General features: G+C 39.7%; 1 protein-coding gene across 4 annotated transcripts in view; it reads left to right on the top strand.

The window, feature by feature from the left end:
• The window catches only part of CTNNA1 (catenin alpha 1), a 181543-nt gene that overhangs the window by 39734 nt on the left and 116116 nt on the right, over nt 1-25693 (top strand). For all 4 annotated transcript variants that reach the window (XM_030828542.1, XM_030828562.1, XM_030828553.1 and 1 more), the window contains exons 4-5: nt 17074-17240; nt 17792-17911. In XM_030828542.1, the coding sequence (XP_030684402.1) occupies nt 17074-17240; nt 17792-17911 (287 nt within the window). The remainder of the gene's footprint in view (nt 1-17073; nt 17241-17791; nt 17912-25693) is intronic.

Raw genomic sequence — 25693 nt, 5'->3', positions numbered from 1 at the left:
ATTCAGGATCATCCTCATGTCATAGGGCACGTGGGTTATGCCAAATATATACTACCATTTGGTTCCTTCTTATAAGGGCTGTGTTATGAAGTCTATTATTCTTTACATCGATATTGCCAATTTTCTTCATTGACAAGTGTGGAAAACATTTTATTACCAGATCATAGAAAATGAATTAAAATTTGGCTGGGTGGGAGTGGTGGGACATGGGGATGGGGTGGGGTAGGAAACATATTAACTTTGGATTATCTTGAAGTTAGGGGATGATTCTGTGAAGTTTTGGTTCTGTTATTTTATTATGTTGTAAAATGAAAGTTGGTGGAATAACAGATGAAAATAGTTACCAGGCCGGGCGTGGTGGCCCACGCCTGTAATTCCAGCACTTTGGGAGGCTGAGGCAGGTAGATCACCTGAGGTCAGGAGTTTGAGACCAGCCTGACCAACATGGTGAAACCCCGTCTGCTAAAAATACAAAAATTAGCTGGGCATGGTGGCACACACCTGTAATCCCAGCTACTCTGGAGGCTGAGGCAGGAGAATTGCTTGAACTCAGGAGGCGGAGATTGCAGTGAGCCAAGATTGCACCACGGCACTCCAGCCTGGGTGACAGAGCAAGACTCTGTCTCAAAAAAAAAAAAAAAATAAAACAAAAACAGAAAAAAGAAAAAAGCTATCACTTGTTGGTGAGATCCCTTAATCCAATCAGATATATTTAAGAGAATTTGATATAAATTAGGTTTATCAGTAGGTTTTGGAGCTAAAGCACCAAAAAGTAACTTTCAAGAGTTAGGAATCTCATGGTAGGGAAGTTTTGGGTATTCATTCAAATCCAGGGCTGGATATTTCTTACTCTCTAAAACACTGTGTGAAAAGATGCCAAGCTGTTAAGTACAGGGCAGTTTTATTATAGGCTTGCCTGTGATGTTGGTTACTTTCTCTCTCTTTATTTTTTCTTCCTCTAGTTCTGCTCCCTGGGTAGAATTAAAAACTATTTTAAAATGAGCGTTAATTTTCTGCAGTGAACATGTGTTTTGATAGTAAGAGCAAAAATAAAAAAAACCCATAATTTTGTAACCTAGAGATGAAACTAATGGTTAACATTTTTGTCCTAAACGCTTTCCAGTTTGTCTTCTATGAATATGCTTAAGTGGGTAGAGATACGTTGGGTTTGATTATGTCATTTGCTTTTTTTCATTTAATGGATCCTGAACATCTTTCTATAATATTAAGTATTCTTCTACAACATAATTTTTAATGGCTGAACACTATCCTCTAGAGAGTAATATGATTTAAGAACATTATTTTATACCAGCAAACTAAAGACTTCTCTTTAATAATGTTATGTCAAGAGTTTTATTCACTTTTCACATTTTCAAAGGAGTATGGTATTAAGAAATAGTTATAATCCTAGTTTTTTACTTTGAAGACTGAAGGCTCCTATTGTTAAGAAGTATATATCGGCTGGGTGCGGTGGCTCACACCTGTAATCCCAGCACTTTGGGAGGCCAAGGCAGGCGGATCACGAGATCAGGAGATCGAGACCACAGTGAAACCCCGTCTCTACTAAAAATACAAAAAATTAGCCAGGCGCAGTGGCGGGCGCCTGTAGTCCCAGCTACTGGGCAGGCTAAGGCAGGAGAATGGCGTGAACCCGGGAGGCGGAGCTTGCAGTGAGCGGAGATTGCGCCACAGCACTCCAGCCTGGGCGACTGAGTGAGACTCTGTCTCAAAACCAAAAAAAAAAGGAGTAGTATGTATCTGAGAAGAAATAAAAGGTTTTAGACAGTTAAAATCATTTTGAGATAAAGAGAGCAAAGTTACTTGAGCACGGTTATCTGGGAAATCAGTAGAAGGGAGAGTTGGAATTCAAGTATGCTCATGAAACTGATCCTGGAATGAGTAATTTGAACATGTTTAAGATAGTTGGTGGCGTCTAACTCTTCTCCTGGAAGCTTTTGTCATTTTAGCGCAGGGCTGTTTTTGCTGGTTTGCAAAAGCATATTCAGGTGGATGTCATTAAAATCTCTTTTCTCTTTTGGATTTGGCAGTTGATAACTAACAATATGCTCTTGTAAAATGTTCTGTTTAAGAAATGCCTACCTAAGGTCCATGTAACCATTGAATCTTCTTCCCTGCAGCAACTCTACAGAAAATTTTAAAAATGAGATTGGGGCTACAGATACCCATTTATTTTACCACTTGGCTTACTCTTATTTTGGATAAAACCCATCTAGTTAGCTGACTTTATAAGCTTTTACAGAAAGATTTTGTAGTATGTGCAAGTTTTACTTTTTCATTTTTGCATGAACTAGCAGCCACGGGATTTTTATACTTCAGAAAAAAGAAAATTTGAAGCCTGAGTTTTATTATCATACACACGAACTAAACCTATTAACATTTTTATCATTTAAAAACTTTTTTTATATGAAAGCATATTCATTATAGAAAGTAAAAATAAACAATAAACAATCACCCATCAGGTTGTACCACCTTATGATTAAGCTCTGTCGATATTTTGGTATGTGTTGGTTGTAGCGTTTACCATCCCATCCCTTCCCTAGGACATAAACACATTGTGATCTCCATTCTCACTGTGCAGTACAGATTGGTATATAGCTGCTATTTAAAGTGGAAATGAAAATCATTTCCATTAATAAAGATACCTGGGTGGGGGTAGATTGTATAATTTTTCGAAGATAAGCTGTGTTTCTCTACTGGGCTGGCAAAAATTCTTTTCTCTGGACCTTAAAGGTAGAAAGGTTCTGGTGAAGAAGCTATTTAAAAGTATCCTTAGTATTATTTTGGGGAAGGAGATATAACTTTGCCCTACTTATTGAGGTTCCGTGAGGACTTTTAGAGGCAGTAGAGATGGTTCCATAGCTGGATTTCTGAGCCATTACGTTGTGGTTGGGAACCTTTCTTGTCGTAGTATACTGTAGAATTTTGGGATGTGACACTGTAAATGGGATAGATGAGGAAGATGCCCAATTCCTGAGAACTGGAAGGAATCCCAGCTTGACATGAGAACTTCTTTAAAACAAAATGAAACACAACAAAACAAAAAAACTGCTAAAAATAAAAAAATAAAAAAAAAGCAGTTGGAAAAACTTAAGGCACAGCAAGCTTTGGTTGTAGCTATCAGTACAAAAGAAACTATTACTACTTTCTGCATTATAGACAGTGGAGTGAAGGAAGCTCCCCTCATCCTTTACAGCTTCAACATTTAAAATTAAAAGCTAACATTTCCTCTGTCCTTTAGGAAACTTGCTATCATGACTTTATTTCTAAAAAGGTAAGAAACAGCTGGTGTGTGGATAATGACATGTTCTAAATAGGTTTAAAAACTGGAAAAAGTAGGTGGAAAAGTAGAACGGGGCACAGAAGTATTTGTCGAGCTTTGCATATATTATTTCATTTAATTTTCAAAACAACCGAGTAAGGTATGTACTCATTTTACAGAAAAGAAAACAGCTAGAGATAAAACAACCCAAAGTAACACAGCCGCCAAATATCGAAGCTGGATTTAGACCCAGTTCCAATACCTTATTTCATCTACACCAAGTAGTGTTCTGGGAGAAAAGTAGTTATATTCATTAACATTACTTCATAGCATTCTTTGTTTTAAAGGAGCAATGTAACAGGCTCAGGTTAAAACAAACAAGCCTGTTGTTCTTTGTATCCATCACCCAAATATTTTCCAAGCCTATCCTTTCCCTGTAACTTTATAGTTTGATTGCTTTCAGGGGAATTTACTCATGATATTTGATGCTTCAAAAACTTCTTGATCTTGTCTTCTCCTAATAAAGAATTGTGGGTTTTTTTTTTGTTTACTTTATAATTGCCCATTGTCTTTGTTTTAAACTCCAGAGGAACTTATTTTATTCCCAGCTCAGTTAGGAGAGAACATCAGGGGATGACAGATTTTATTTCATGGCAGATGGTACAGTAGTATTGAGTTCTCTTAAGTTTTATCTCCTTTGTTACTAGATGTAGTGTAGTTGACTGGAAACAGCTGGGACAAAGTCAGGTTTTACAACCATGCGACCTTGGACATATTTCCTGTCTGCTTCAGTTTCCCCAGTTTGCCCTTTTGTGTGCAGAGAGCACTTTTGATATCTTAGAAATTTACTCTATAAATTAATTGACAGGTATCTTTTTAAATTTTTTATTTAAAAAATTTTTTGAGATGGAGTCTTGCTCTGTCACCCAGGCCACCGTGCCTGGCTAATTTTTGTATTATTATTATTATTATTTATTATTATTATTTTTTTAGTAGGTCTGGTCTTGAACCCCTGACCTCAAGTAATCCCCCGGCCTCAGCCTCCCAAAGTGCTGAGATTACACGTTGAGCCATCATGCCCGGCCTTCTGCTGCACTTTTTTTTTTAGACAGAGTTTCGCTCTTGTTGCCCAGGCTGGAGTGCAATGGCGTGACCTCGGTTCCCTGCAACCTTTGCCTCCCAGGTTCAGGCAATTCTCCTGCCTCTGCCTCCTGAGTAGCTGGGATTACAGGCACGTGCCACCACGCCTGGCTAATTTTGTACTATTAGTAGGGTTTTGCCGTGTTGGTCAGACTGGTCTCGAACTCCTGACCTCAGGTGATCCACCCACCTCCGCCTTCCAAAGTGCTGGGATTACAGGCGTGACCACCGTACCTGGCCATCTTTTTTTTATTTTTAGAGTTCTTTTAAGAGACATGAGAGATGGAGGAGAAAAAAAAGTTGTTGATTCCTTTTTACAATTTTTTAAAGCAAGGTTTTGAGCATGGGTTCTTTTTACATTTAATTTTGAAATAAAACTTATTAAACATCTCAAGTTAGTCTTAGTGACTTTTTTTTTTTTATAAGGATGACCATTCAGAAGTTTGAGGACCTTGTTTTTAGCCCGGGGGCTTATTTATATACTTGTTTATAGTTTTGCTAATGGAGAAAATGTGAATATTTTTACCCATCATACAGTGTGTTTCTAATATATTTTTTCATTACTAATACTTTATGTTAGCCATGAAATTAAGGATTTGTCATTAGGGCTGTGAGCTAAAATAAATTAGAGTAGATGTAGATGTATGTATGTATGTATGTATCTATATGTGTATATATATGTATGTATTTAGAGACAGAGTCTTGCTCTGTTGCCCAGTCTGGAGTGCAGTGGTGCCATCTCGGCTCACTGCAACCTCTGCCTCCTGGGTTCAATCGATTCTCGTGTCTCAGCCTCTCCAGTAGCTTGGATTACAAGTGCTCGCCACCACACCCAGCTAAATTTAGTATTTTTAGTAGAGACAGGGTTTTGCCATGTTGGCCAGGCTGGTTTCGAACTCCTGATAAATGAATTCAGCAGACCACTGTAAAAAAAGAAAATTCATGAAGCTGTAGCTGCTACAGCAGCAAGCATAAAAACCCTGCACTTTTTACGAAAATAATTTTATCTTGTGTTGAAAATGCAGCTTTTATGTGGGTGCAGGGCTGCTATAAGAAAGGCGTATCTATAGACTAGTAAGATTCGAGAAAAAGCAAAGTAATTATATGACAATTTAAAGCAAAAGGGAGGTGAAAGATCTAGAGTTGGAGAATTTAATGCCAGCAAGGGGTGGTTTGATAATTTAAGGGAGATGTGGCTTTAAAAATGTCAAGATAACAGGGGAAGCAGCTTCTGCTGACCAAGAGAAGGGTTCCCAAATGCCATTAAAAAGTGCAGCAGAAGGCCAGGCTCAGTGGCTCACACCTGTAATCCCAAGACTTTGGGAGGCCAAGGCAGGCAGATCACCTGAGGTCAGGAGTTCGAGACCAGCCTGACCAACATGGAGAAACCCTGTCTCTACTAAAAAAAAAAAAAAGAATAGAAAAATTAGCCAGGCATGGTGGTGCATGCCTGTAATCCGAGCTATTCGGGAGGCTGAGGCAAGAGAATCACTTGAACCCGGGAGGCGGAGGTTGCAGTGAGCTGAGATCGTGCCACTGCACTCCAGCCTGGGCAACAAGAGCAAAACTCCGTCTAAAAAAAAAAGTGCAACAGAAGGTGGGCACGGTGGCTCACGCCTGCAACCACAGCTGCAGATTTCAATTCACAGTACATATCAGGCAGTTCAGCTTTTTCTTACAATGTCATGACTTTTCTCTACTTCTTGGTACTACTTCCAGCATCACTAGTGGCACTTCATATGAACTTCATGGTGTTATTCAATGTTTTGAGTGTTGTACTAAACATGATGAAAATGTATGAGAACTACAAATGATCACTTTTCACTGTCATGCAATTTACTGGATGTGAACTGCTCAGGTGGAGATGATTAGCATCGCATGCAGATGCATCATATGGCATTTTAAGTGGATATTCACAACACTTGAGCATGCTGCAATAGCAATAGGAGATGGCTACGAAATTATTACAGTAGTACAGTGTGTACTACAATTAATTTTATGCTTGATTATGATTTAAACTCCATCTTTATATTTGTTTATATTTCCCTTGACTGCGAATGACACCATGTATGGCCTGTGTTTGTGTGCATAAGTTTTGATTGGTTAGCTTTCTGTAATAGGTTTGTGTATATTTATGGTAGTACATGATAAAATAGGCCAGTATCTACAGATATTTTATGCATTCATGATATACCTTTTTCTTAATTTTTTGGTACTTCTGGATTACATGATTTGAGTTTTTTCAAATTGTTGCCGATCTCTGAAACAATTTTCAATATACTTACTGAACAAAATCCATGTATAAATAAACCCACGCAATTCAAACCCAAACTATGTTGTTCAAGGGTGGCTGTACAAACTTCGCTGCTAGCTTTTAAGTGTACAAATAGCTGCATAAATAACCGATGTGCATCATGACCAGTCATGTCACTTCTTTAAAAGTCTGTTGGTGATAGTTCCCTGGAAATCTGTTCAGTTTATGCAAAGTGTGTAGTTGTGTTGCTTCTTTTTCTCCTAGTGATAAACCCACATGAACTACTTGACAGAATTGAATAATTGAAAGAGGGAATTAGCCAACAGCAGCAAAGAAATGAAAAGTGATAGACCTGGAATTGAAATTTGATTAGAATATAAAGGGAAGAAATAGCTGATTGTGTAAATGTTGACCCTGCAGCTATTGAAAACTCTAGCTATGCAGCTAGAACTACTTAGTGAAGGCAAACTTCTTGACTTAAATGGGGAACGTGGTTATGATGTCCAAGAGAATGTGTGACATCATTAAAAACGACACATTAAAGGAACTCTTGAAGATATTCATAACAAATAAGTGTAGACGTTGGATAAAATATTGGAAATGGATCCAAACTTAGAAGGGAATACGATGATTCACCAAGGGATAAAAAAGATGCTCATTCTGCACCCTAATGTAAATGACAAGAAGGCAGGGAAGCATTGTTCAAACTACTTTTGAAAATTTTTTTTAACAAGGAAATAAAATATTTTGTCTCAGTGTTTATAATGTTTTAATTTAGTACATTAAGTAAATATTGGTTGACTATATCATATCCTTACACATTTATAATAGACAATAAAGGAATTTTTAATGCTTAGACAAAAGTATTTCTTTTTAACTTTTATTTTGTAGAGATGGGGTCTCACTTTGTTGCCCAGGGTGATCTCAAACTCCTGGGCTCAATCGATTCTCCTACCTTGACCTCCCAAAGTGCAGGGATTACAGTTGTGAGCTCCCATACCTGGCTGAGAAAATTTGGGGGGGGGGGGGGGGTCTTATTTTTAAAAAAATTATTTTTTTCTTTTCTCCAAACATGGTGTTGGAAACTGCCAAAAATTTTTAAAGGTCATGGGAGAATCATAATTCTCTGTGATTATCTCTGATTAGGATCAGGTTGCACTGTTTCAGCTTGTATGGTCATTTTTACAGTCTTGTGCTACTGTGCAAAGTGAAGATGATCAGTATTGTTATCTCTGTTTTACAACTGTGGAACCTGAGACTATTTAGTGGTGAAGCTGTGGTTTTTGTGTGTTTGACTTCTGAGTTTATGATCTTACTCTCTATTGTACTGGTACCCCTACACAAGATTTTTTTTTTCTGAGACAGGGTCTTGCCCTGTCGCTCAGGTCTGGAGTGCAGTGGTGCAGTCCCAGCTCACTGTAGCCTTGACCTCGTGGGCTCAAGTGATCCTCCCACTTCAGCCTCCTGAGTAGCTGGGATTACAGGCATGCACTGCCACACTTAGCTAATTAATTTTTTTTTTTTTTTTTTTAATAGAGACAGGTTCTCACTATGTTGCCCAAACTGCTCTCAAACTCCCTGGGCTCAAGTGATCCTCCTCCCTCAGCTTCCCGGAGTGCTGGGATTATAGGTGCTACATAAAATTGAAAATAAAGTAGAAAATAATTCCTTTAGTAGTCCTTGCTTTTCCTCCTGGTAATGGGCCAAATTCTTTTTTTGTTTGTTGTTTTTTGTTTTTTGTTTTTTGTTTTTTTTTGGAGAGGGGGTCTGTCACCCATGCGCTGGAGTGCAGTGGCACGATTGTGGCTCACTGCAGCCTTGGCTTCCTGGGCTCAAGCGATCATCCCATCTTAGCCTCCCAAGTAGCTAAGACTATAGGTGAATGCCACCATGCCTGGCTAATTTTTCTTTATTATTTGTAGAGATGAGGTCTCACAATGTTACGTAGGCTGGTCTTGAACTCCTGGTCTCAAGTGGTCCTCCTGCCTGGACTTTTCAAAGTGCTGAGATCACAGATGTGAGCCACCATGTCTGGTCTCAGGCCAAATTCTTGAAAGAGCAGTCTTATTTATAACTTATTTTATTACCCTTGAAATCTGGTGTGTGCAACTCCCAGAAAGCCACTCGTCTTCTTCATTGTCTTGTGCTAGCCACATTGGCTTCCGCCTTCCATAATCTTTTTAGATCTTTGACTTGGTGTTCCCTCTACCTGGAATGCTCTTCCTCCAGATAGCCACATTATTCCTGTGATTCCTTTGTCAAGACTGTCTTCAAATCAAATGGTATTTTTTCAAGGAGGCCTACCTTGATCCCCCTATTTTAAATTGTATCTTACATCCCTTTTCTCTCTGTCCTCCTTTCTGTCACTGCCCGCGACCCTACTCCAGTACTATTGTTTATTTTGCTTATTGTGTTTCTCTCCCACTAGAATGTAAGTTCCCTGGAGCCCGGGATTTTTTCCTGGCCTGGTTGGTTAATTTCCTGGAGCATTTAGAATAGTGCCTGGCTCATAGAAGGTGATCAGTAAGCATGTTTTGAAAGAGGCATGAATGCTCTTGGAGATTGCTGTTGAATAGGTGAATACTGATGAAACACAATGAAGACCTTTTCTCTGTCTTCTGATCTTGTTTTACCTAATATTAATAATTTCTACCAACCCTATTTTGTCTCCTAGTGCTTGCTGCAAGGCACTGAACTAGGCATTTTACAAGGTATCTTAATTGACACTCACAGCAGGTAGTCTACACATCGTACAGAAGAGGAAACAGAATCATAAAGTCTAGTTGCATAGCTGGCAAGTGGCAAAGCCAAAGCTTAAGCCTATATCCAGCTCCAGAGCCTGTGCTCTTCCATGTTACTGCATTCAATACTGTTTTTTGTTTTGTTTTTATTGAGCTATAACTCACATACGTAAAATTCATCATTTTAAAGTGCACAATTCAGTGGTTTTTAGTATATTCATTAGGTTGTGCAGCCATCACCACTGTGTAGTTTCAGACGTTTTCATCATCCCAGAAAGAAACCCGGTTTTACCTATTAGAAGTTAGTCCTCATTCTTCTTACGTCCTTCCCACTGCCCAGCAAGCATTACCTTCTGTCTCTATGGATTTGCCTATTGTGGCAAATGGTGATTTCATATAAATGGAACAATACAGTATTCTTTCACTTAACATATGTTTTGAAAGTTCATCCATGTTGCACATGTATCAGCACTTCATTTTTTCTTATGGCTAAATACTGGATAATGCCACATTTTGTATGTCTGTTTTTCAGTTGGTAGATGTTTGGGTTCTTTCTGCTTTTCAGCTGTTAACGAATAGTGACACTGTAAGCATTCATGTACAGGTTTTTAGTTGTGTAGCTATGTATTAGGTTGGTGCAAAAGTAGTTATGGTTTTGGCCATTTAAAAAAAAGTGATGAAAAGTGCAATTACTTTTGCACCAACTTATATTAGTCCGTTCTCACATAGCTATAAAGAAATACCTGAAACTGGGTAATTTATAAAGAAAAGAGGTTTAATTGGCTCAAGGTTCTGGAGGCTGTACAGAAAGCATAGTGGCATCTCCTTCTGGGGTGGCCTCAGGAAGCTTCCAATCATGGTGGAAGGGAAATGGGGAGCTAGGCATCTAACATGGTGGGGAGGAGCAAGAGAGCGGGTGGGAGAGGTGTCACACACCTTTAAACAACCAGATCTCATGAGAACTCATTCACCATCACAAGAACAGCACCAAGAGGTTGGTACTAACCCATTCATGAGAAACCACTCTTATGATCCACTCATCTCCCACCAGGCCCCACCTCCAACATTGAGAATTACAGTTTGACATGAGATGTGGGCAGGGACACAGATCCAAACCATATCCACCTAGCAGTGGAATTACTGAGTCATATGATAACATTTAGCACTTTGAGGAACTGCCAGACTGTTTTCCAAAGCAGCTGCACCTTTTTACATTCTCAGCATTGGGGTATGAGAGTTCTACTTTCCCCATATTCTTGCCATTTGCTATTATCTGCCTTTTTTATTATAGCCATCCCAACTAAGTACGAAGTGATATCTTTGTGTGGTTTTGATTTGTATTACCTGATGGCTAATGAGGTTGAGCATCTTTTCATGTGCTTATTGGCCATTTCTAAATCTTCAGACAGGCGCCTGTTTAAATCCTTTGCCTATTTTAAGTTGGATTATTTGTCTATTTTTGTTTGTTTGTTTTTTAAAGAAGCCAAGTCTTGCTATGTTGCCCAGGCTAGATGCTAACTTCTGGGCTCAAGCAGTCCTCCTGCCTCAGCCTCTCAAGTAGCTAGGATTGCAGACACATGCCACTGCAGCCAACTTAAAAATATTTAGTATAAGAGTTCTTTATATATTCTGGATACTAGATCCTTATAATTTGCAGAAATTTTCTTTCATTTGTGGGTTGTCTTTTTACTTTCTTGGTAGTGTTCTTTGAAGCACAAAATTTTAAGTTTTTTGATGATGTCAAACTTACCTGTTTTTTGTTCTGTTTTTGTACTTTTGGTGTCATAGCTAAGAAACCATTGTGAATCAGAGGTCTTGAAGACTTACACCAGTGTTATCTTCTAAGTGTTTTATAATTTTAGCTCTAACATTTAGGTTTTGATAAATTTTGTAAGTATATGGTGTGAGATAGGGGTCCAACTTAATCCTTTTGCATATTGCACTTGTCTTAGCACCATTTGTGGACAAGACCATTCTTCATTGAATATTCTCGGCACTCTTGTTAAAATCGGAATATATTTCTGGATTCTCAATTAAAGTTGATTGATCTCTACGTTTACATTTGTTTTGGTTGACCAGTTTTCTCTTACAAGTCTGGCCTTCTTGTTTTTGACAGTCTTGGTTCTCTTTATTGTTTCTTTTATTACAGAATCTTCCTCTCCTTACTCTGATGTCCACAGTCTCGAGGGTCCTAACTTTTTTTGTTTTTTTCTAAATATTTCCCAACTCATGTGTTTTCATACAGCTCTGGCTTTCTTCTCCCGCTCAGAAAGGCCCCAGCTTGCAACCTTTAAATAATGTACTGTTCTTAATCAAAGGTGATCAGATCTTTTGACCCCTGCCTTTGTAATTTACTACTACTCTTTTCTGGGCTCTCACTGTAGCTTTCTGATCCAGCTCTCTGGTTAGGTTTATTGTATGTACTTTAGATAGGTTAATCCTCTTTACTTTGACTTCCCTCTGGTTGAGGGAATTCAATTCTGTTGGTCTCTGGCCTTTCTACTCCCATCTTCTGCTTCTTCTAAGCATATCCCTTACTCCTCAGTTAGACTAGATAATTCAGACTAGATATTATGCCTCTAAGCCTAATTAATATATGAATTATATATTAATATATAATATACAAGCTTTCTTATTGTATACCTCAGCATGATAAGTGGTTCTACAAAGAGCATAAATACTGGCATTACAAATCCGGACTCTGCCATTTACTAGTTAGGTGGCAGGGATTAAGTTAGTTAATCTGTATAAGCTTTAGTTGTATTATTTGTAAGCAAAGGCTAATACCACTTACTTTCTAGGTGGGTGACAGAATTTTAAAAATAAGTGTAGTGCCATAGAGTAGATATTTAATAAATGTTGGACTTTTTTTTTTTTTTTTTTTTGAGACTCTCGCTTTGTTGCTCAGGCTGGAGTGCAGTGGTGCAATCTCGGCTCACTGCAACCTCTGCCTCCTGGGTTCAAGTGATTCTCCTGCCTCAGCCTCCCGAGTTAACTGGGATTACAGGCACCTGCCACCATGTCTGGCTGTTTGCATTTTTAGTAGAGATGGGGTTTCACCTTGTTGGCCAGGCGGGTCTCGAACTCCTGACCTCAAGTGATCCACCAGCCTCAGCCTCCCAAAGTGCTGGGATTATAGGTGTGAGCCACTGCACCCAGCCAGTGTTGGACATTATTATGTTACTGTTCCTTCTGCTTGAGGTGGTAACTCCCTTAACTCTGCTGCCCACATCCTTCCTCTCCTTTGAGGGATGGGTTCATTTCAGAGTACCATGCCTTCCATAAAGCTGTTGCTGGTATTCATTTCTTCCCCGAACTGGTTGTTAGTGCTTCCTCCTTTGAATTCCCTTGACACCTTGTGTTTTCTTTCTTACAGCTTGTATGTTAAAATGCCACATAATTTCTTAATGGTCAGATCCATCTTTTCTGGATAAGTTATTTGAAGGCAGGGATGGTATGTTCAGCTTTGTGTTTTGGAAGTGGATTTGTTTGTTTTTAGTGTGTCGCAAGTGCTAAATTAGGTGAAGTTCTGCTTATTATATAGGGTGAACATCTCTTGCTTATTCTCTCTTGTTTGGTAGTAATATTGTTTAAGACAGTATATATATATATATATATATATATATTTGAGATGGAGTTTTACTCTTGTTGCTCAGGCTGGAGTGCAGTGGCGCGTTCTTGGTTCACTGCAACCTCCGCCTCCCAGGTTCAAGTGATTCTTGTGCCCCAGCCTCCCGAGTAGCTGGGAATACAGGCGCCCACCACCACACCTGGCTATTTTTTTGTATTTTTTTAGTAGAGATGGAGTTTCACCATGTTGGCCAGGCTGGTCTCAAACTTCTGACCTCAGGTGATCCACCCACCTCGGCCTCCCAAAGTTCTGGGATTACATGTGTGAGCCACTGTGCCCAGCCTAAGACATTATTAATATTTTTTAAGGCAAATATCTCTTTCTGCAAGGCTTTTCAGATAAATTCTTCCCTGAGTAAATAGTTTTCTTCAGCATATTTCCAGAGCACCTTGTTCACAAGGCTATTTAATTTTTGGGTGCATTGTAATACTCTATAATTTGTGAACCCTTTGAGACCAAATGCCTTGTCTTAAGCAGCTGTTAATTTTTTGTCTCTCTCCTTTCCTCCATAGAGCTCCAGTAGGGTATGCCCATCCAGTAGGATGTGCGATGGGTGCTCAAACATTTGTTGAACAAATAAAAGAATGAATGATCTCCATCTTTTAAAATATCAGAAGATACTAGCATTAATGTTACGAATCCACATAATGATTGCCATATGTCTGTATCTTCCTGAAGATGTAAGAGAGAAGACTGTGTTAGATCCAGGAAAACCTTTTAACTGTATAATTCATTGGAAGTTTTTTCTGGCCTGACAAATATGTGGAGCTTATCTTTACTCTTAGAATTATACAGTGCTTCTAAGCCTAATTAATACATGCATGTGAGGCAATTTTTTCCCTCCCTTCTGCTTGTGTTGTGCATCCAAAGATGATAGCTAGGAGAAATTTGATAGGTCTGTTGAGAAATAGCTAGGCTTCTTGAAAGTGCCTTAAAAAAAAAAATTCAGGGAAGACATGAGTGTGTGAATGGGTTTTAGGCTTTAACGTGAACTGAAGTGGGCTTGCTCAGCCAAAGGAGGGAGTAATTGCTTTTCCAGGATTCCAAAGATAGTCTCCATAGAGGCCCTATTTGTATAACCAGTGGACAAGACACAACACTGGCCCTTTAGTTGCTTCTAGCTGTAAGAAAAGAGTGACGATGGGCACTGTAAATAATTTTAAGACACAAATGACAGAAAGGATAAGTTTCACAAGTTTTTAGGAAATGTTATAAATTACTTAAAAAATTTTTTTTAAAGAGACAGGGTCTTCTTGTTCTATCACCCACGCTAGAGTGCAGTGGTGCAATCATGGCTCACTGCAACCTCAAATGCATGGGTTCAAGAGATTCTCCTGCCTCGGCCTCACAAAGCGCCGAGATTGCTGGTGTAAGCCACCATGCCCAGCCTATAAATAAATTCTTGAGCTCAGGATTGTATAAGTTGGATATTCCTATTAACTGTAGTAAAGTCTATTTTATATGTTTTTAGCTAGTTTTTAAAAAATTATAGATATAATACCTCTTCATTATAGAAACTTTTTATAAGTACCAAATGTAAAGAGGCCGTGTGTAACCCAATGATAACTATTATTTGCCTTTTGACTCCAGTCTTTCCTCTGTATTTAGAAAGAAGCATACATTTATAATTTCATTTGTTTCTGCTTAACATTTTTCATGTATATAAATATTTTCATAATAGTCAATTGTAGGCCACACCATAATTTACTTAACTAGATGCTTATTGAGCATGTGAGCTTTTGGTAGTGCTCTGCGAAGGAAATGAATGAATCAGTGGCTGAACTCTGTATTTTCACATATCAGTGAGTCTCTGTTATGGCTGTACACATTGTGTAGTTGGGATGATTAATGAAGTGTGTTTCTGCATAATTGTTGCCCTGTTTCTCTATTCTATGGATGTGAGAGTAGATTGCATTAGATATCTTTTTTTCTCCCATTCAAATCTTGAATTTTTCTTTGTTTTGGACACATATAATGCCCTTTTTTTGGAAAGGAACATTATTAGATCAAAGGGAAATATTTTTTTTTTTATTTTTTTATTTTTTTATTTTTTTATTTTTATTATACTTTAGGGTTTTAGGGTACATGTGCACAATGTGCAGGTTTGTTACATATGTATCCATGTGCCATGTTGATTTCCTGCACCCATTAACTCGTCATTTAGCATTAGGTGTATCTCCTAATGCTGTCCCTCCCCCCTCCCCCCACCCCACAACAGTCCCCGGAGTGTGATGTTCCCCTTCCTGTGTCCATGAGTTCTCATTGTTCAATTCCCACCTATGAGAGAGAACATGCGGTGTTTGGTTTTTTGTCCTTGCGATAGTTTACTGAGAACGATGTTCTCCAGTTTCATCCATGTCCCTACAAAGGACACGAACTCATCATTTTTTATGGCTGCATAGTATTCCATGGTGTATATGTGCCACATTTTCTTAATCCAGTCTATCGTTGTTGGACATTTGGGTTGGTTCCAACTCTTTGCTATTGTGAATAGTGCCGCAATAAACATACGTGTGCATGTGTCTTTATAGCAGCATGATTTATAGTCCTTTGGGTATATACCCAGTAATGGGATGGCTGGGTCAAATGGTATTTCTAGTTCGAGATCCCTGAGGAATCGCCACACTGACTTCCACAATGGTTGAACTAGTTTACAGTCCCACCAACAGTGTAAAAGTTTTCCTATTTCTCCACATCCTCTCCAGCACCTGTTGTTTCCTGATTTTTTAATGATTTTTTAATGGCCATTCTAACTGGTGTGAGATGGTATCTCACTGTGGTTTTGATTTGCATTTCTCTGATGGCCAGTGATGATGAGCATTTCTTCATGTGTTTTCTGGCTGCATAAATGTCTTCTTTTGAGAAGTGTCTGTTCATGTCCTCTGCCCACTTTTTGATGGGGTTGTTTGTTTTTTTCTTGTAAATTTGTTTGAGTTCATTGTAGATTCTGGATATTAGCCCTTTGTCAGATGAGTAGGTTGCAAAAATTTTCTCCCATTCTGTAGGTTGCCTGTTCATTCTGATGATAGTTTCTTTTGCTGTGCAGAAGCTCTTTAGTTTAATGAGATCCCATTTGTCGATTTTGGCTTTTGTTGCCATTGCTTTTGGTGTTTTAGACATGAAGTCCTTGCCCACGCCTATGTCCTGAATGGTATTGCCTAGGTTTTCTTGTAGGATTTTAATGGTTTTAGGTCTAACATATAAGTCTTTAATCCATCTTGAATTAATTTTTGTATAAGGTGTAAGGAAGATCCAGTTGCAGCTTTCTACATATGGCTAGCCAGTTTTCCCAGCACCATTTATTAAATAGGGAATCCTTTCCCCATTTCTTGTTTTTGTCAGGTTTGTCAAAGATCAGATAGTTGTAGCTATGCGGCATCATTTCTGAGGGCTCTGTTCTGTTCCATTGATCTATGTCTCTGTTGTGGTACCAGTACCATGCTGTTTTGGTTACTGTAGCCTTGTAGTATAGTTTAAAGTCAGGTAGCGTGTTGCCTCCAGCTTTGTTCTTTTGGCTTAGGATTGACTTGGCGATGCGGGCTCTTTTTTGGTTCCATATGAACTTTAAAGTAGTTTTTTCCAATTCTGTGAAGAAAGTCATTGGTAGCTTGATGGGGATGGCATTGAATCTATAAATTACCTTGGGCAGTATGGCCATTTTCACGATATTGATTCTTCCAACCCATGAGCATGGAATGTTCTTCCATTTGTTTGTATCCTCTTTTATTTCATTGAGCAGTGGTTTGTAGTTCTCCTTGAAGAGGTCCTTCACATCAAAGGGAAATATTTTTAAGCCTCTTGATGTATAGTACCAAGTTACTTTGCAGATATTTTGCTTTCACCAGCAATATATGAAGGTGCTTTTTTTAGTGATACAAAGGAACAGCAAACAACAACAAAAATGAAAACTCTTAAACTAAATTTGTGCATGAAATATACAAAGTTTGGATTTTTTTATATTTTTAAAAATGTAGATCAGTTATTTGAGTTCATTCTTGCTGAGTTTGTTTTTCATTCTGTAAAACAGGTGATTTGATGAAGACTGCCGCGGGAGAGTTCGCAGATGATCCCTGCTCTTCTGTGAAGCGAGGCAACATGGTTCGGGCAGCTCGAGCTTTGCTCTCTGCTGTTACCCGGTTGCTGATTTTGGCTGACATGGCAGATGTCTACAAATTACTTGTTCAGCTGAAAGTTGTAAGTATACAGGCCTATGTCTGTAATTTGTTCTATCATAGGAAGATTGCTACCGGCCTTCCTTAGTTCAGTATTCCTTAGGATTTAGTTTGGTTTTGAATTTGGTTTATCTCAATGGACCAGAGATGTTTTTGTTTAATTTCCACTTACTCCTCTATTCCAAGTATGTATCATCCTGGCTTTGTTCTGAGCCAGTATTGCCTTGGCTGTAATGAAGAACTTGTAGCAAAGATACTGTTTTGACTCCTTCCCTTTTTCCAGTAATGATTAAATATTTTCCTTGTACTAGTAGAGTTCTGGAGTTGAGAAACCAAGATATATTAAATTTTGTACTTTTAGATAGAGGCTAATATTAGTGTCTTTCCCACTATGAAGCTCCTGTGTAACTGCTGTTTAAATGTTAGAGAGGACCATGCAAACTCAAGAGAGCTAAGTTTGGATTGCTTTTTGAGTAGCTGTTAACAGGAATGAAAATTTCTAGGATGCCATCTTCTTTGTTTACAGACCTATATTCAGAATTTTTGGGTTTTGGGGTCTTTCTTGTTTTATAGGTGGAAGATGGTATCTTGAAGTTGAGGAATGCTGGCAATGAACAAGACTTAGGAATCCAGTATAAAGCCCTAAAACCTGAAGTGGATAAGCTGAACATTATGGCAGCCAAAAGACAACAGGTACAGTCATGATTTGGGGATATATTAAAGTTGTTCATTTTACTATCTAGAGGGAAAAACTCATTCTGTGTGTTTTCTGAAAGTACCATTACTTACCTTCGCCAATATAGTTCCATGAAAACATTTAAACTAAGGTGTCTTTTCAGTATTGTGCTGTTAATAAAGTTGTAATTACATTACATTCATGTTATGCTCCTATTTTAATTCTTGTGAACATTTTATCTTAAGTAGCTTGACAACTTGTGATGAAGGTAGTGTCTGGAGAGGTAATAGGTCTTTGTGTATTTAAGGATTAACCTGAGTTAGTGGTGCAGTTTTGTTCAGATTTTTAATAAAACCTTAATCCATTTAAACATACTGGAATTATCTCTGTATCAGAAAGTATCTCCATACCTTGCCCCACCAGCCCCGTGTCTTGTTACTTTTTAACTGTTTCTTATTGTTGTTAGTATTTTCCATTGTGTGGCATGAGGATCAGTGTTACTTTTCCAAGCTCCAGTAGCCCTTTGACCCTTCAGCATTTTCACTGTTGGGGTGCTTTGAAACCTTCTGTGCCCTTGCTGTTGGATGCTGTGTATTTCAGGTGTATATTCTTCAAGGAAGGTCCATATATTGCTATCCGTCTTCTTAATATCTTTCATAGTCCTGATGAAGCTTATGCTTTACATTCTTATTTTAAAACAAGCCCCAAGAAGAATTACTGTTGTTAGCTAGTACCTTTATCAGTTAGGATACTTTGCACTGGAGTTTGCAGAAAACCCAGCTCCCAAACTGCTTGAAAAATGGGGGATTTATTTTCTCATTAAGTATAAGTCCTGAGTTAGGCTAAGTGAATTCAGGGTTGTTAAATATAAGGACTTTGCAGTATCATCAAGGATCCAGGTTCTTGATATTTTTCATCACTGTCGTCTTCAGTGTGCCTGGCACTGGGTGGCTGCAAGGCTCTTTGCATGACATTTGCACATAATATGTCCAGTAAGAACAAAAAGGACTGTTACTTCCATATGTCTCTCTTTATAAGCAAACAATCTAGAAGCTCCTAGCAGACTTGTCCTAAATCTGAATTGTGCAACATGCCTATTCCTCAGTTATCCCTGGCAAGAGGAAAGGAGTCTGCCCGACTCAGAGTAATCCAGATCCACCTTCTGCTCTGGGTTAAGGGGTAGCTTTCCTGAGGACAGAAATACCCAACAAAAGGTCTGACAGGTAGTAGAAAGTTGGGTTGGGAGTAGTGGGAGTAGGGAATGGATTTGGGTAGGCAACCTGCTATGACTGCTATAGACTTTCTTCATTACGGCAAGATGGTTGTTAGTAAATACATAAAAACATTTTTTTTTGAGACAGGGGGTCTCACTCTGTTGCCCAGGTTGGAGTACAGTGGTGGCATCATGTAACCTCGATTTCCCCAGGCTCAGGTGATCCTCCCACCTCAGCCTCCTGAATAGCTGAGACTATAGGCACAGGACACCACACCCAGCTAATTTTTGTATTTTTTGTAGATACAGGATTTTGTCATGTTGCCCAGGCTGGTCTTGAACTCCTGGGCTCAAGAGATCCTCCTGCCTCTGCCTCCCAAGGTACTGGGATTACAGGCATGAGCCACTGTGGCTAGCTAAATACTATTAATGTCTAATATATGACAGCTTCTTTTCTGGGGTCTTCTTAGTCATTTGGTTATATTTACATTAATATTAAAAATCTATGCCATAGGGTTGAGAGGATTCAAATAAATAATGTATGTACAGTGTTTAATACAGTGCCAGGCACTAAGAAGGCCCTTCTCAGTAGGCAGTTGGTGAATAATAGTTTATTGCTTACATTTCAAGTCATAAGATGTGATCAGACTAACTGTATGTATGAGATCCTGGTTTTGCATTTCTAGTACTTAAGATTATACATGGTAATATAGCTAGGTTGGTACCTAAGTTAGTGTAGGCTCAGTGTGCTTTTTTTTTTTTTTTGGAGACAGAGTTTTGCTCTTGTTGCCCAGGCTGGAGCGCAATGGCACAATCTCGGCTTACCACAACCTCTGCCTCCCGGGTTCAAGCGATTATCCTGCCTCATCCTCCCGTCAGTGTGCTTTTATAATTTATTTTTGTGTTGACTTAGTCTCCATCATATAAATTACAAGTATCTTTTCTTTTTGCTGGAGCTAATTGATCCTGAGAATAACTTGTTTAATAGAATGGTAATCCTATAAATGTGGCAAGCTGGCCAAATTACATTCACAATTTATTTTAATTAATGGTTTTGATACAAATTCTTGTTTGAATATGTGAAGTAAATATTAAGTTATATTTAAAAGATACAGTTTGGCAAATAGTCTTACTGGTTTAAAACGTAGTTTGAGCTTGGTTTATGAAGACTGACTATTATTTAGACAAAATAAACATTAAGATTGCCACTATTGTGCATCATTGCAAAATGGCGGAATAAGTAAATAGATTTTTTTTTTTTTTTTTTTTTTTTTTTTGTGGTGGTCTCTTATTCTGTCACCCAGGCTGGAGTGCAGTGGTGTGATCTCGGCTCACTGCAACCTCCGCCTCCTGGGTTCAAGCTTTTCTCCTGCCTCAAGCTCCCCAGTAGCTGGGACTACAGGCGCCTGCCACCACACCCAGCCAATTTTTGTATTTTTAGTAGAGACGGGGTTTCACCATCTTGGCCAGGCTGCTCTTGAACTCTTGACCTTGTGATCCACCTACCTCAGCCTCCCAAAGTGCTGGGATTACAGGCATGAGCCACCACACTCGGTCTGGGATTTTGTATGCTATTCAAGAAACTTACTAGAAAGTAGTGCTACCTGAGTTGTTTTTTTTTTCTTCCAAAGCCAAATACTTCTCAGTGCCTAAGTTTTAATACCATGTGCCATGGATCTGTGAAGAGTTCCTTGAACATAATCCCTTATGTATTTTTTTATGTGTTTTTTTTTAAAGTAGTAACAAATGCCAAAGTTTTCTGAAATAAGATGTCACAGAAATATTGGAGTTATTATATACATGCTGGATAATCTTCTGTTTGCCCTTCCATATTGTTTCCCACTCTTGTTTACCCTGTTCTCTGCCCCAGGAACCTAACCTGCCTGGATCTCATTCGTGGGCTCCTGCTTGGGCTTGGTGAGTGGGAGCACCAGCAGGAGGTCAAAGGAGATAGAGTGATGCTAGGGTGTTACTCTCAGGCCTCTTTCCTGCTGGGTGCCCTGGGTTGCTAAAAGTGATGCCTTTCCTGTCGGGTGGCATTCTCTACACGTCTTGCTCCCTGGTTTTGGTAGCTGCTGCCTCCTCTTGTCCCTTCATGCCTAAGTGTCCTACCAGCTTTGTAGTTTCTCTGTATTTTGCCCATACCTTTGTATAATAGCATAGTCTCTAAACTGCCTTTGAGTCACCCGATTTGATTTTATTCTATTTTTTTCTGCCAGGAGTTTGAATGATACATATTCCCATTTTCTTGGGTTTATAGTAAGTCATGGTCATTTGTAGTTTTCCTTGGGCCTAAGTTTTTTTAGCCTTAGCCTCCTGAAAGAGAATTCACTGAGTAGACTGGTTGCGGGCTCCTGTGTACCCCCTGTTCACAAAATGGTCTTTTATAGACTTGGGCCTTGGTGTATATTCCAGTGGACGAAGCTTTTCTTGGAAATTAAACAAATACTAATTTTATCCTAAGGGCCCAGCCTGATGGAAACTTCATTCTTTCTTTTGGGCACTGTCCATTGGCCTCCTTTAGAAGAATTTATTCGTCCTATTTAACTGTATATTTGTATCTGATAACTAACCTTTGGCTACCCACCTCTCCGCACTACCCTTCCTCACTTCTATGAGTCAACTTCTTAAGCTTCCATATAAGTGAGAACATGTGGTATTTATCTTCTTGTGCCTGGCTTATTTACTTACCATAGTATCCTCTAAGGTCATCCATGTTGCCATGAATGACAGAATTTTGTCTTTTTTAAATGGCTAAATAGTATTCCATTGTGAATATATGCCACATTTTGTCTGTTGATGGACACTTAGGTTGATTCCATATCTTGGCTATTACGAATAGAGCTGCAGTAAACACATGAATGCATGTCTCTCTTTAACTTACTGATTTCCTTTCCTTTGGATACCCAGTAGTGGGATTGCTGGATCATATGATTGCTCTATTTTTAGTTTTTTGAGGAAATTCCATAGAATTTTCCATAATGGCTGTACTGATTTGCATTCCCACCATCAGCATATAAGAGTTCCCCTTTCCCTGCATTCCCGCCAGCGTTTTTTTTCCTTTCATTTTGCTAATAGCCATTCTAACTAGAATGAGATGATAACCTCTTTGAGGTTTTGATTTGCTTTTCTCTGATGATTAGTGATGTTGAGGGTCTTTCCATATACCTGTTGGTCATTTGTATGTCTTCTTTTGAGAAATGTATGTTTAGCTCATTTGTCTTTCTTGTTTAAGACAGAGTTTTAGTGTGTCACTCAGGCTGGAGTGCAGTGGTGCAATCTCGGCTCACTGCAACCTCCGAGTTCAAGCAATTCCTGTCTCAGCTTCCTGAGTAGCTCAGACTACAGCCATGCGCCACCATGCCCAGCTGATTTTCGTATTTTTAGTAGAGTCAGGTTTTCACCATGTTGGCCAGGCTGGTCTTTAACTCCTGGCCTCAAAAGTGATCCGCCCGCCTTGGCCTCCCAAAGTGCCTGGATTACAGGTGTGACCCACTGTGCCCGGCTACATTTGCCCATTTTAAAATCAGATTATTTGAGTTTTTGCTGTTGAGTTGTTTGAGTTGTTTGTATATTCTAGATATTAATCCCTTATCAGATGAGTAGTTTGCACATATTTTCTCCTGTTCTTCAGGTTGGCTCTTCACTCTGTTGTTTGCTTTGTTGTGCAGAAGATTTTTAGTTTATATAATTCTGTTTGTCTATTTGAATATAACATTCCGTTTTTTCCTGGCCTGTAGGGTTTCTGCATAGAAATCTGCTGTTATTCTAATGGGAATTCCCTTTTATGTGACTTGATGCTTTTCTCTTGCTGTCTTTAGAATTTTATCTTTGTCTTTGACTTTTGACCATTTGACTGTAATGTGCCTTGGGTGTATAACTACCCACTAATTATAACTACTTTTTTGATTCAATCTCTTTGGGGACTTTTGGGCTTTTTGGATCTGTATGTCCCTATCTCTCCCCAGACTTGGGAAGTTTCCAGCTATTATTTCATTAAATAGGTTTTCTATGCCTTTTCTTTTCTCCTTCTGGAGTTCCCATGATGGGAATATTGGTTGATTTAATGCCATCCTATAAATTTTGCAGGCTTTCTTCACTCTTTTTCATTGTTTTTTTTTTTTTTTTTTTTTTTTTTTTTTTTTTATTTGTTTGTTTTTCCTCTGACTGGGTAATTTCAAGCTACCTATCTTCAAGTTCTGAGATTTTCGTTTTCTTGATGAAATCTTTTGAAACTTTCTATCATATTTTTTATTGACTTCTTCATTGTTTTCACCATTAAATTCTTTAGCTGCATGATTTCTGTTGGCTCTTCTTCATGCATTCTTTTTGTTGAATTTCTCATTTACATCCTGATTTTGGTGAATTTTCTATCTGTATTTTATTGTATCTCTTTGAGTTTCCTTAAGATAATTATTTTATTTTGTTATCTTTTTGAGACAGACTTTCGCTGTCATCTGTCGCCCAGGCTGGCGTGCAGTGGCATGATCTTGGCTCATTGCAACCTCCGCCTCCCAGGTTCAAATGATTCTTGAGCCTTAGCCCCGTCCCTGCACCCCCGCCCCCACAACCAAGTAGCTGGGATTACTGGTGTGAGCCACTGCATCTGGGCCAAGATTTTTAATTCTTTTTCTGGCAGTTTGTTGATTTCCCCCCTTTTTTTATTTTATTTTCTTTTTTTTTTTCAGACAGGGTCTTCCTCTGTCGCCCAGGCCAGAGTGCAGTGGCATTTTCTCGGCAGTCTCAAGTGATCCTCCCATCTCAGCCTCCCAAATTGCTGGGGCTACAGGCGTATCACATCCAGCTTTTTTTTTTGGGAACGGGGGTGGGTAGAGATAGGGTCTTGTTACGTTGTCCAGGCTGGTCCCGAACTCCTGGGCTCACACTGACTTCCTTTTTATTGGGTTCTAGTATTAAAGAGTTATATTCCTTTCTTGGTGTCATATTTACTTGCTTTCTTATGTCTTGTGTCCCTGTTTTGATGTTTGCATGTGGTGGGACAATCACCTCTTCTACAGTCTTTTGAATGGCTGTTATAGAGACTTTCCCTTGCAGTTGGATTTTAGTGTGCTGGTTGGGGAGTGTGTGTTGGCTCGTGTCCAGTAGGAGCAGTAGTACAGTCTTCTTGCAGCTTCTTCACCTGTGTTCAACATCAGCAGTAACTTTGGGTGCCTCAATTGCCTAGGCTGTAGAAGTTTGTGGTAGTTGTGGCAGTCATGTAGGTCCTTGGTGTCAAGGGTTTTTGGGGTCCTCCTCTTCTTGTTTTTCCCACAGTAGGGAGACTTAGCTGAGGGGATCCCTGTTTGTGTCAGGTATGACACAGTGTACAAGCAGCTGCTGTGGCACTGGGTTCCAGGTGCAGGTGCTCGGGGTGGCTGTGGGGCTGGGGTCCCAGGCTCAGGGTTTTGTGAACTTACCGTGGCACCTGGATCTTGGGATGTATTGGGTGCCTGGCTTTGTTCTCTATGGCAGAGTTGGATGTCAGTTGCCCATAAAGCCAGGATCTGTGACTCTGAGGCACTCCAGTAGCTTTGGCCCAGGGACCTAGGTTGAGGTTATGATTCTTTCCTTAGGGGGCAGGGCACAGCACTGGCGTGACTTGGGAAGAAGGGGTGCTCTGGAGGTTTGGGCCCAGGGAGCAGGGTGTATGTAGCTACAATTTGGGAACCTGAGCCAATAGGGCTCAGTGGCAAGTTGGAGCCCAGAGGATGAGGCACCATGCAGTAATGACTCTAGGCGCTCAGATGGTAGAGCTTGGCAGTATCCTAGGCTCTGTGAAGCCAGGTGCAACAGCAGCACATATCCCAGAATGGCAGAGCACAGCTGTTGTGTGGGCCCTGGGGAGGGGAGGGAACAGCACAGCGATTACTCGACTCTGCAAGGAGAGGAGTGTCTCAGCAGTTCAGACTCTAGGGAATCCAACTTTAGGGAAACAGAATACTAGAGTTGTTTGGCCTGTAGGGCGAATGTCTCTGCTTAGCCACTGCTCTGTTTCCCTTGGATGCAGGGTACTATGTCAGCTCAGCCCTGGGATGCTCAGCTGGTTGAGGGCACCAGTTCCCCAGGGGCAATGTGCTGCTTCAGCGCAGGCCTGAGGGGCATGACTTTTTTGGACAGTCCAGGCACTGATTCCTTGGGATACAGGGCACCACTTCTGCTAAAGCACTTGGATGTGTCACTGCTCTGGGTGCCATTTCCTTGGATGTAGGGCACTGCTTCAAGTTGGGCACTAGTGTGGGGTGACTCCTCTAAGCAGTGAAGGTACTGTTTTCCCTGGAAGGGGAGTGATATTGCTTGAATTTGTGTCCCCACCGAAATCTCGTGTCTAATTGTAATCCCCAGTGTTGGAGGAGGGGCATGGTAGGAGGTGATTGGGTTGGGGGCGGTGGGGGGGGTGGGGGGATTTCCCCCTTGCTGTTCTTGGGAGTGAGTTCTCACAGATCTGGTCGTTTAAAATCTCCCCCTTTGCTCTCTTCCTTCTGCTCTGGCCATGTAAGACATGCTTTCTTTCTCTTTGCTCTGTGCCATGATTGTAAGATTCCTGAACCACCCACCCCCTGCCCTGCCCCCCACTGCCAGCCATGCT

This window comes from Nomascus leucogenys, chromosome 2 (assembly GCF_006542625.1).
Source record: "Nomascus leucogenys isolate Asia chromosome 2, Asia_NLE_v1, whole genome shotgun sequence".
Classification (NCBI taxonomy): domain Eukaryota; kingdom Metazoa; phylum Chordata; class Mammalia; order Primates; family Hylobatidae; genus Nomascus; species Nomascus leucogenys.
This window is presented reverse-complemented; position numbering and strand designations above follow the sequence as displayed.